Genomic DNA, 12,728 nt, shown 5'->3' with positions numbered 1-12,728 from the left:
GTCCCCTCTCCCCTCTGTATCCCCCTCTCCCCCTTCAGTCCCCTCTCCCCTCTGTAGACCCCTCTCCCCTCTGCAGTCCCCTCTCCCCTCTGTAGACCCCTCTCCCCTCTGCAGACCCCTCTCCCCTCTGTAGACCCCTCTCCCCTCTGCAGACCCCTCTCCTCTCTGTAGACCCCTCTCCCCTCTGCAGTCCCCTCTCCCCTCTGTATCCCCCTCTCCTCTCTGCATTTCCCTCTCTATCCCCCTCTCCCCTCTGCAGTCCCCTCTCTATCCCCCTCTCCCCTCTGCAGTCCCCTCTCCTCTCTGCATTTCCCTCTATATCCCCCTCTACCCTCTGCAGTCCCCTCTCCTCTCTGCATTTCCCTCTCTATCCCCCTCTCCTCTCTGCAGTCCCCTCTCCCCTCTGTAGACCCCTCTCCCCTCTGCAGTCCCCTCTCCCCTCTGTAGACCCCTCTCCCCTCTGCAGTCCCCTCTCCCCTCTGCAGTCCCCTCTCCCCTCTGTAGACCCCTCTCCCCTCTGCAGTCCCCTCTCCCCTCTGTAGACCCCTCTCCCCTCTGCAATCCCCTCTCCTCTCTGCATTTCCCTCTCCCCTTCAGTCCCCTCTCCCCTCTCCCCTCTGTAGACCCCTCTCCCCTCCCCAGTCCCCAATCCCTTCATCATTCGCACTCTTCAACCGCTCCAATCATTGCAGAGGATTTAACCTGAGAGAAAATTGAGCGAACGACCATAAAACAGCGGGAAGGACATGAAGCTTTTATAAAAGAATATTCAGAAATCAGAGATGCGCAGATGTGAGATTCGCACACATGAAGTAAAGGGGAAGAAGCCGGAAACATGGAAGAGGTGGAAGGACAGACTGTAAATGAAGAGCGACAAGCCCGGAAGGATTTCAGTGAAGGAAAGAAAGTTCCCGGAGGCTTCTACATTATTCATTAGAATTTCAGCCTCACAATATGTTTTATGTTTGGGGAGAAGTCTGTTACGTGTCAGGAGGAGGACCTCCGGGGGACCGGCCAGATTACTTATTAATTACTAAACGAGTCAAGCCGAAAAGGTTCCAAACAATCCAACAAATCTTCTAAAGAAACGCTATCATTGGGGGAGGCGAGTCTCTCGGAACCACTCTGCTATATAGTAGGAAATGGTCAGGTTCTTCATTGGGGAGATTTCCCTTCACTTCCTGTCCCAAAGACACAACAGGAAGCGAGAGGAAATCTCTTCAACAAGATTGTCACTGTAACAGGTGTCCCCAGGGTTGCCATCAGGGGCGTACACCTGTAAGGGGCCCGGATGTCCCCATGGGCCCGGATGGCAACCCCCTTTTTTTTGGAAGGGACCCGGAGGTCCCCAGGGCCCCGAATGGCAATCCCCCTTTTTTTTTTTAGTACATTTTTTTAATATATATATATATATATATATATATATATATATATATATATTTTTTGTTTTATTTTAATAAAGGGGCCAGAGGTCCCCAGGGCCCTGGATGGCAACCCCCCCTTTTTTTTATAAAATATATATATATTTTATATATTTATATATATTTGTTTTTTATTTATTTTTTATTAAAGGGCCCAGAGGTCCCCAGGGTCCCAGATGGCTACCCCCCTTTTTTTTTATAATTTTTATATATATATTGTACATCTGCTGGGGAGATTTCCCACCACTTCCTTTTAGGGAAATCTCCAAGACAAGGACACCTTCCTTTCCCCATGACAACCGATCCCCCTTCTCTGATGACAACCCACCCTCCCCTTTCTCTGATGACAACCCATCTCCCCCTTCTTTGATGACAACCCATCTTCCCCTTCTCTGATGACAACCCACCCCCACTTCTCTGATGACAACCCATCTCCCCCTTCTCTGATGACAACCCATCTCCCCTTTCTCTGATGACAACCCATCTCCCCCTTCTTTGATGACAACCCATCTTCCCCTTCTCTGATGACAACCCACCCCCACTTCTCTGATGACAACCCATCTCCCCCTTCTCTGATGACAACCCATCTCCCCCTTCTCTGATGACAACCCATCTCCCCCTTCTTTGATGACAACCCATCTCCCCCTTCTCTGATGACAACCCACCCTCCCCTTTCTCTGATGACAACCCATCTCCCCCTTCTTTGATGACAACCCATCTCCCCCTTCTCTGATGACAACCCACCCTCCCCTTTCTCTGATGACAACCCATCTCCCCCTTCTTTGATGACAACCCATCTCCCCCTTCTCTGATGACAACCCATCCCCCCTTCTCTGATGACAACCCACCCTCCCCTTTCTCTGATGACAACCCACCCCCCCTTCTCTGATGAAAACCCATCCCCCCTTCTCTGATGACAACCCATCCCCCCTTTGATGACAACCCATCTTCCCCTTCTCTGATGACAACCCATCCCCCCTTCTCTGATGACAACCCACCCTCCCCTTTCTCTGATGACAACCCATCTCCCCCTTCTTTGATGACAACCCATCTCCCCCTTCTCTGATGACAACCCATCCCCCCTTCTCTGATGACAACCCATCCCCCCCTTCTCTGATGACAACCCATCTCCCCCTTCTTTGATGACAACCCATCTCCCCCTTCTCTGATGACAACCCATCTCCCCCTTCTCTGATGACAACCCATCTCCCCCTTCTCTGATGACAACCCATCTCCCCCTTCTCTGATGACAACCCATCCCCCCTTCTCTGATGACGTTTAGTTTCGCTTATTAATTTTCTAACGAGTTTGAATCCTGTGTGAAGAATAGTTGGCTGCTAAGCAGTGGGTCAGAAAGCCGGCTGCCACGTCCTTAACAACCGACTCATCAGCTGTCAGCAGGTTTCCCCACTGACAGCTGAAATGTAAACATAAGACTTGCCGGCAATGAAAAGTGCAGAAAAAAAACATTGTGGGGTCCCCCCTCAATCCATACCAGGCCGTTCAGGTCTGATATGGATTTTCAGGCTATTTTTTTTTGTTAATGACGTGGGGCCCCCCTAAAATTCATAACAGACCCTTATCAGCCCAGCAGGCCAGGAAAGGGGGAGGATGAGCAAGCACCCCCCCCTCACATGGTGCTTTGAGGCAGGGGGCTCTGCACCCCCCAATGCACCTTTTTCCCTCATGTTGATGGGGACAAGGGCCTCTTCCCACAACCCTGGCTCAGTGGTTGTGGGGGGGGGGGGTGATTTATCAGAATATGGAAGCCCCCTCAAGCACAACAGTTTTTTATAAGTCCTTTAAAAAAAAAAAACAACAATAGATCCAAATTGAATCATGATGTTCGCCGATACCGCCGAAGAAAAAAAAGAAGCTCTGCACCCGACAAAGGCTCCTGATGTCCGACAGTTCTTAAATAACTAAGGGGTGGGGCCACCCAATGACATCATTCACCAGGGCATGCTGGGTCGATGATGTCACAAGGGGGCGGGGGTCACCCGATGATGTCACAAGGGGGCCCCAGCACCTTAGTTAGTTATTTAAGTACTGTCAGGTGGCGGAAGCCTTCGTTGGGTGCAGAGCGTTTTCTTTTTTTTTTGGTGGGTCGGCGGTAGTGATTGACGATGGATCTATTTCTGGGGATATTTATATATTTATATATATATATATATATATATATATATATATATATATATATATATATATTTTTTTTTTATTTCTAATAAAAAGGACTGTCTCTGTTTTTTTATTTACTTTTTACACTTTTTTGGTGACTGAGTAGGGGTACACCGCCATGCCAGGGTTTTTGGGAAGAGGCCCTTGTCCTCATCAACATGAGGACAAGGTGCTTTGGGGAGGGGGCAGAGCAGAGATTTTGTGGTGGGGGGCCCCCAAGCAATTTTTTTTAAAACAATTTGTTGAAGATGAAAAAAAAACAAATTGGTCCAATGCAATAATGGACCAATTCGTTTTCGGAATTTTGAATTTTTTTTTGTAAATTTAGCATTGTTTATTCAGAATAGCATTCTTTTTTTTTCTAACAGCGTGGGGTCCCCCCCCCCAATACTCAACAGGCCCTCAGGTCTGGAATGGATTTTAAGGGGAACCCCACACCATTTTTTTTTTAAATGGCGTGGGGTCCCCCCAAAATCTATACTAGACCCTTATCTAAGCATGCAGTCGGACAGGTCAGGAAAAGGGGGGGCAAGCGCCCCCCCTCCTGAATCATACCAGGTCACATGCCCTCAACATGGGGGTTACTTTGGGGTAGGGGGATCCCCCCAAAGCACCTTGTCCCCCATTGATAAGGACAATAGCCTCTTCCCCACAACCCTGGCCCGGTGGTTGTAAGGGTGACCTATCGGAATCTGGAAGTACCCTTTAACAACGGGGCCCCCAGATCCCCCCATGTGAATGAGTAGGGGTACATTTTACCCCTACTCATTCACCAAAAATTTGTAAAAAGTAAATAAAAACACAACAGTTTTTGATAATTCCTTTATTAAAAAACAAAAATAAATAAATGTCCCCCGAAATTGATCCATCGTCAATCAAAATGCCGGCACCTGAAGGCTCCTGCCGTCTGACAGCTCCACCCTCTGACAGTTCCTTAATTACTAAAGGGTGGGGCCGCTGGATGACATCATCGTGTGGCCCCCCTGCCACCTTATGACGCCATCTACCCAGCATGCTCCGGTCGATGACATCACAAGGGGGCGGGGGACACCCAATGACGTCATTGGGTGGCTCCGCCCATTAGTTATTTAAGAATTGTCAGGTGGCGAGCCTTCGGGTGCGGAGTTTTTGGGTCGGCAGTTTTGGCGGGCATCATGATTGACGATGGATCTACTTTGGGGGACATTTATTTTTGTTGTGTTTTTATTTGCTTTTTACACTTTTTTGGTGAATGGGTAGTGGTACTTTGTACCCCATACTCATTCACATAGGGGGGCCGGGATCTGGGGACCCCCTTGTTAAAGGGGGGCTTCCAGATTACAATAAGTCACCCAACGTTCCCCCACAACCACTGGGCCAAGGTGCTTTGGGGGGGAGCCCCCTCTGCCCCAAAACACCCCCATGTTGAGGGCAGGTGGCCTGGTAGAGTTGGGGGGGGGGGCCTCGCTTGTCTCCCCCCCCTTTCCAGCTGCATGCTTGGATAAGTGGTATGGATTTGGGGGGGGGCATTTTTTTTTTTTGCCTTAAAATCCATACCAGATCTGAGGGGCCTGGAATGGATTGGGGGGGCCCACACAGTTTTTCTTTTTGGAATTTTTCATTTCCGGCATTCTTTTGTTTACATTTCAGCTGTCAGTAGGAAAGCCCGCTGACAGCTGATGAGTGGTTGTTAAGGACACGGCAGCTGGTTTCCCGACCTGCTCCTTACCAGCCAGCTATTCTTCACACAGGATTTAAAACAGTCCATCACTTTTCCACCGATCCAAATTCGAGTCGTTAATAAAATTTGGAATTTGTTAGAAAACTAAAATGAATTTCAACGGAATTTGTTACTATTTGATTCAGGAATTCAGATACATCCAAATCTCTGAATAACCAAAAATGTGTCGGAATTTATATTCGTACCGAAACGAATGGCACATGTCTACCATGTTTTCCCCAAAAGTAAGACCTACCCCGAAAATAAGACTAAGGCCGGGTACTCACGAACAAACATGTACGGTGAAACCGGTCCGTCGGACCGTTTTCACCGTACATGCCTGCCAGAGGGCTTCTGTACGATGGTTGTACTAACCATCGTACAGAAGTCCGCGCGTAAACAATACGCGGGGCGTGTCCGCGTAGTCGCCGCGACGATGACGCGGCGGAGACGTGGGCGGGCCTGCCATTTAAAGGCTTCCACGCATGCGTCGAAGTCATTCGACGCATGCGAGGGACGGCGGGCGCCTGGACATGTACGGTAGGTCTGCACTGACGACCGTACATGTCCGAGCGGGCAGGATTCCAGCAGACGGTTTTAAAACACGTCCACGAATATTTGCCCGCTGGGAAAAGGCCCGGCGGGCAAATGTTTGCTGGAATTCGGCCCGCTCGCGCCTACACACGACCGAACATGTATGCTGAAACTGGCCCGCGGACCAGTTTCAGCATACATGTTTGGTCGTGTGTACGGGGCCTTAGTGTAATTTTACAGGAGGGCTGCAATACAAGCCCTACCCCGAAAATAAGCCCTAGTTTAAAATGCTTGTAAAATCTTATAATCCTCTCTATTACAGTATTATATAATGTACAATGTGTGTGTTTCTGTAATATAATTGCGGGGAAGAGAGCTCCGGCGGGTCCCAGAAGCGCAGAGTGGCGCTATAACAAAGGTATTTGGCACAATTCTATTACAGAAACACACACATTGTACATTATATACTCCTGTAATGAAGTGGATCATGGCCGGGACAAGGGGTGGGCAGGAGGGAGGGGCGGCTGTAAGGTATCATGTAAGGTTTGGGGGCACCGCAAGGAGATTGGGGGGGGGGATTTGTGTTGGGAGGGAAAATTTGGGGAGGTGTGCTAGGCGTGCCGCTGCAATCATTCTGCAAAATGAATTAAAAAAAATATGTTAAACTAATTTTACTAGGGCTTATTTTCGGGGAAACCCGGTAGATGACCTTGTCCCAGCACTGGAGCGGATTATAGGATTTTACAAGCATTTTAACTTGGTTCACACCGGGGATTCCCGACAGGCAGGGAGGGAGAGGAGGAGAGAAGACATCACATTACATGGTAAGACCTACCCCGAAAATAAGCCCTACTGTGTCTTTTGTTGCCAAAATATAAGACCCAGGCTTATTTTTGGGGAAACACGGTATATAAGATGTGGAAGCCTGACCCTCCCCCCGCTGGTGCCCACCCAACACGTGATCTGATCCTATAGAAAGTGGCAGATTTCCCGGGTTCATCGTCCTTCAGTCTCTATTGTATGTATAGGTGATAATAGGTGAAGAAAGTCCCTCTGCTAGGGTCCCTGGAATGACAGAAATACACAGAAGAACATCACATGTAGTTACCTGTCCCAGAAGCTAGGAGAAGATTTGGCGTGACTGTCTTGGAGAATTTTAGGTTGCCACAGACAGGTGGGCACCCAGGAATTTCGTACCCTGCAGCATAAAGGATAAACCATGGCTAAATGTGGGACATACATAACAGATATCAGAACACCACCGTCTACCCTCAACTTCAACACTGTGCATGAGAACCTCTCACCTAAACCTCTCACTAGGCTGGGCAATTCAGATGGAGTGTACGATGAAAATGTGAGGAAGCAGAGGGCATCTCCGGAAACATAGAAAGTGACCGGGAGATCCGGAGATATAGACAGCCAATGTTTTATGCCTCAAGGAAAAGTGCAGCGTGGCCCCACACCCCCCTGCTCAGAGCCTCCCATTGGTCACTGAGGTTGCCCTTAATATTAGAAGGCCAATTGGAAGAAGCTTGGCCTCCACTCCCTCCTGCTCTGAGCCTTCCTATTGGTCACTGAGGTTGCCCTTTATATTAGAAGGCCAATGGGAAGAAGCTTGGCCTCCACTCCCTCCTGCTCAGAGCCTCCCCATTGGTCATTGAGGTTGCCCTTAATATTAGAAGGCCAATTTGAAGAAGCTTGGCCCCCACACCCTCCTGCTCTTAGTCCCCCTATTGGTCACCCTTCATATTAGCAGGCCAATGGGAAGAAGCTTGGCCTCCCCGCCCTCCTGCTCAGAGCCTCCCCATTGGTCACTGAGGTTGCCCTTAATATTAGAAGGCCAATTGGAAGAAGCTTGGCCCCCACACCCTCCTGCTATTGGTCACTGAGGTTGGTCTTTATATTAGAAGGCCAATGGAAAGAAGCTTGGCTCCCACACCCTCCATCTCTTAGCTCCCCTATTGGTCACTGAGGTTGCCCTTTATATTAGAAGGCCAATTGGAAGAAGCTTGCCCCCCCCCCCACACCCTCCTGCTCTTAGTCCCCCTATTGGACACTGAGGTTGGCCTTTATATTAGAAGGCCAATGGAAAGAAGCTTGGCCCCCCCACACCCTCCTGCTCAGAGCATCCCCATTGGTCACTGAGGTTGCTCATTATATTAGCAGGCCAATGGGAAGACCGGAGAGGCAGGACCAAGTCTGACCTTTGCAGAAAAAGAGGAGATTTTGCCATAACTTCAGCTGCCCAGATCTCTGCATCTTTTTTTACTGAGAATGTAACTAAAGGCAAATTTGTATTTTTCATTTTGGATGGTGGGAGAGGGGGGGGGGGGGGTAATAACCCATGTCAGTTTTTAGGCCATCCGTGTCCCGTAGGGGTGATTTGCCCTCTCTTGGTGTTCTGGTGACAACTCATCATTTTCTTTTCATTTCAATGATAATGGTGAACAGAACAAAGAATTGCAATCATCGGGAGAATTCGAGAGATTCTGAAAATTCTATCACCAAATATTTCACATTCTGAAGTAAATCTGCATAAGATGCGCCACAAACAGACAAAGCCACGGAGATTTCAAGCCCATCGAAAAACAAAGCGGAGACACAAATGGCGGTCATTGGCGACCAACGTCAGCGAATAGCGGGAGGAGAGCCTCAGCGTTCTGCATGTGACAGACATGGAACACACGCAGCGACTATACAGCATCGGGGCACAGAGATGGAATATTACCGGCCTATCCTATGGATGAATTCGGTTCTCCAGCGGTGCCCAACCTGCCGTCCTAGGGGCCCTTTGGTCTATGATGTGTGGCCCCTGGCCCTGAGCAGTCTGTAGTGGGAACATTGATTAGCATCAGGCCCAAACTGGGACAAGACTGAGCAGCCCGGGGGGCGGTGGCAGCGCTTTGGGGCGGCAGTTAATGATGGGATGTGGGGTTCCAGCACCTTGTACCTCTGGACCCCTTTACATTACACAGCACCCTGCACCTCTGGACCCCTTTACACTACACAGCACCGCACCTCTGGACCCCTTTACATTACACAGCACCCTGCACCTCTAGACCCCTTTACATTACACAGAACCTTGTACCTCTGGGCCCCTTTACATTACACAGCACCCTGCACCTCTGGACCCCTTTACATTACACAGCACCCTGCACCTTTGGGCCCTTTACATTACACAGCACCCTGCACCTCTGGACCCCTTTACATTACACACCACCTTGCACCTCTGGACCCCTTTACATTACACAACACCCTGCACCTCTGGACCCCTTTACATTACACAGAACCTTGCACCTCTAGACCCCTTTACATTACACAGCACCCTGCTCCTCTGGACTCCTTTACATTACACAGCACCCTGCACCTCTGGACTCCTTTACATTACACAGCACCCTGCACCTTTGGGCCCCTTTACATTACACAGCACCCTGCACCTCTGGACCCCTTTACATTACACAGCACCCTGCACCTCTGGACCCCTTTACATTACATAGTATCGCACCTCTGGACCCCTTTACATTACACAGCACCCCACAGTTTGTTACACAGACACCCCCCTAACAGTTCTGGACCCCCCTGCATGTTACACAGACCTCCCTACAGTACAGGCCCCCTCTCTACAGTACAGACCCCCTCCCTATAATACAGACCCCCCCTACATTACAGAGACGTGACCTGCGGGCCGCCGCGGCCCACCAGGCATATGCCCGGTATGCCCTATGGCCAGTCCGGGGCCTGATTAGCATTGATCTCTATTAGGCTCATGTAACATCCCCCCAGCCTACAATGTATTCTGTCCATGGACATGATACACCGCATGAGACCCATCAACATGGGGACAAGGTGCTTTGGGGGGGGGATTCCAAAGCAATCCGCCGGTAATTGAGAAGCGTGGGGGGGCATGAATTGAGAAGCGGGGGGTGCCAGGAATTGGGGGGGTTGCCCTGGGGACCTAAAAGGGGGGGGTAGCCATCCGGGGGCCCTGGGGACCTCTGGGCTCTTTAATATATATATATATATATATATATATAAAATATATATATATATATATATAAATAAAAAAAGCGGGGGTTACCTCCCTTTAATAAAAACAAAACAAAAAAATATATATAAAAACATTTTTTTGCCATCTGGGCCCTTTACAGGTGTACTGTCTGTACCCCCCTGATGGCGGCTCTGCGGGGGGGGGGGGTCTCATGCTGATGCCCCCCCCCCACACGTGAGTAAAGTAAAACGGCGGGGCGGGGTGAGGCGGCGCGGCGACAGGGAGACCCTGGAAAGGTGAGCTCAAGACCATAAAACGCCATCTACGGTGAGTGACCTCCACAGAAGAAGATGGCCACCTTGTCTATTGGACCAAATAAAGGCCACAGAAGAGGAGGTGTAGGGCCACGCTCTTCCTGGAGGCTGGAGGAGGGGAACCTCCTTCACAGTGGGCATTTGGCGCCTAATTAAGCTAAAAAATCAATCAATCAACCTGTGCATCCGATGGATGGATGTGACAGGCGGCCAATGTGAACGAAGAACAAGGTCTTAAGCCACAAAGACATGATTTGTACTTAGACCCAGCATGGCACTTGGCGTTCCGTCTCCCCCGCGTTCAGTGTGACGCCGTTCCCCCCGGTGAGAGGTACAATTGAACAGAATTCCTCATCACCGCCGCCGCGTCTGTTCCAGATCTACATACACGTGTTATAAATAAATACAACGAAGGGCGAAATTTAAGCCTCATTCTCTTTCTTTTCCCCTCGTCGGCAGAAAAGTTGAGTTGGAATGTGAGCGCTCGGAGTCTGTAATCACACAATGTGCGCCGGTGACTGGAGACCGGCGTGAGGCCTCCTGGCTGCCATAGGCGGCTGTCAGCTGTCACCGGCAGAGATGAATGTGAGGCTCCACCGGCTCGGCACGGCTCTGTCAGGTAATGATCCCGGCATGTTGAGTGAGTTATTATGAGGCACAGGTGCCACCGCTGCTCCCAGAACGCTGAGCCAGCTACAAGTTAAGGAGCTGAGCTCTCCATGGAAGTCATCAGAGACTATAGAAGAACGTGGGCGTTATTAGACACAAGACCACCGTCATTAGAAGGAGCTCATTGGCTCTCCATGGAAGTCATCAGAGACTATAGAAGAACGTGGGCGTTATTAGACACAAGACCACCGTCATTAGAAGGAGCTCATTGGCTCTCCATGGAAGTCATCAGAGACTATAGAAGAACGTGGGCGTTATTAGACACAAGACCACCGTCATTAGAAGGAGCTCATTGGCTCTCCATGGAAGTCATCAGAGACTATAGAAGAACGTGGGCGTTATTAGACACAAGACCACCGTCATTAGAAGGAGCTCATTTCTATGTATTAAGGAACTCGGCTCTCCGTGGAAATCATCAGTGACTATAGGAAAAAGTAGGCATCAGGGTCTGGATCTAGATTGTGTCATGCGGGGGTGCAGTAAAAAATGTCAGGGGGGGTCAGTGGATGTGAGGTCAGCAGGGCAGTGTGTAGGAGTCAGCAGGGCAGAGGATAGGAGTCAGCAGGGCAGAGAATAGGAGTCAGCAGGGCAGAGCATAGGAGTCAGCAGAGCAATGAACAGGGGGTCAGCAGGGCAGAGGATAGGGGTCAGCAGGGCAGAGGATAGGAGTCAGCAGGGCAGTGTATAGGAGTCAGCAGGGCAGAGGATAGGCCAGAAGATAGGGGTCAGCAGGGCAGAGAATAGGAGTCAGCAGGGCAGAGGTTAGGAGTCAGCAGGGCAATGAACAGGGGGTCAGCAGGGCAGAGGATAGAAAAGCAGTTTGTAGGGCAGAGGGTAGGAGTCAGCATGGCAGTGTATAGGAGTCAGCAGGGCAGTGTATAGGAGTCAGCAGGGCAGAGGATAGGGATCAGCAGGGCAGTGTATAGGAGTCAGCAGGGCAATGAACAGGGGGGCAGCAGGGCAGAGGATAGAAAAGCAGTTTGTAGGGCAGAGGATAGGAGTCAGCAGGGCAGTGTATAGGAGTCAGCAGGGCAGAGGATAGGAGTCAGCAGGGCAGAGGATAGGGGTCAGCAGGGCAGAGGATAGGGGTCAGCAGGGCAGTGTATAGGAGTCAGCAGGGAAGAGGATAGGAGTCAGCAGGGCAGAGGATAGGAGTCAGCAGGGCAGAGGATAGGAGTCAGTAGGGCAGAGGATAGGAGTCAGCAGGGCAGAGGATAGGGGTCAGCAGGGCAGAGGATAGGAGTCAACAGGGCAGAGGATAGGGGTCAGCAGGGCAGAGGATAGGGGTCAGCAGGGCAGTGTATAGGAGTCAGCAGGGAAGAGGATAGGAGTCAGCAGGGCAGAGGATAGGAGTCAGCAGGGCAGAGGATAGGAGTCAGTAGGGCAGAGGATAGGAGTCAGCAGGGCAGAGGATAGGGGTCAGCAGGGCAGAGGATAGGAGTCAACAGGGCAGAGGATAGGGGTCAGCAGGGCAGAGGATAGGAGTCAGCAGGGAAGAGGATAGGAGTCAGCAGGGCAGAGGATAGGAGTCAGCAGGGCAGAGGATAGGAGTCAGCAGGGCAGAGGATAGGAGTCAGCAGGGCAGAGGATAGGAGTCAGCAGGGCAGAGGATAGGAGTCAGCAGGGCAGAGAATAGGAGTCAGCAGGGCAGAGAATAGGAGTCAGCAGGGCAGAGGATAGGAGTCAGCAGGGCAGAGGATAGAAAAGCAGTTTGTAGGGCAGTGTACAGAGGCCATTGCTTTGTAGGGCAGTGTATAGGAGTCAGTAGGGCAGTGTACAGTGGAACAGGGGACAGCGGACAGCAGGGAAGTATGTGGGGGGTCAGCTAAGCATTGTACAAGGGTCAGTAGGGCAGAGGATAAGGGTCAGCAGGGGATTGTACAAGAGTCAGTGAGTAGAGCAGTGTACAGGGGGTCTGCAATGCC

The 12,728-nt window shown here is 50.6% G+C and overlaps 1 protein-coding gene across 3 annotated transcripts in view; it reads right to left on the bottom strand.

Annotated features, from left to right (window-relative positions):
- Positions 1 to 12,728, bottom strand: part of BEGAIN (brain enriched guanylate kinase associated) — a 91,617-nt gene that overhangs the window by 39,244 nt on the left and 39,645 nt on the right. For 2 of the 3 annotated variants that reach the window (XM_040333769.1, XM_040333771.1), the window contains exon 1: positions 6,941 to 7,161. In XM_040333769.1, coding sequence (XP_040189703.1) covers positions 6,941 to 7,074 — 134 coding nt within the window. In that variant the 5' untranslated portion in view covers positions 7,075 to 7,161. Of the gene's footprint in view, positions 1 to 6,940; positions 7,162 to 12,728 lie in introns of those variants that run through there. The other variant, XM_040333770.1, reaches the window with a different exon arrangement.

This window comes from Rana temporaria, chromosome 13 (genome assembly GCF_905171775.1).
Source record: "Rana temporaria chromosome 13, aRanTem1.1, whole genome shotgun sequence".
NCBI classification, from domain to species: Eukaryota; Metazoa; Chordata; class Amphibia; order Anura; family Ranidae; genus Rana; species Rana temporaria.
This window is presented reverse-complemented; position numbering and strand designations above follow the sequence as displayed.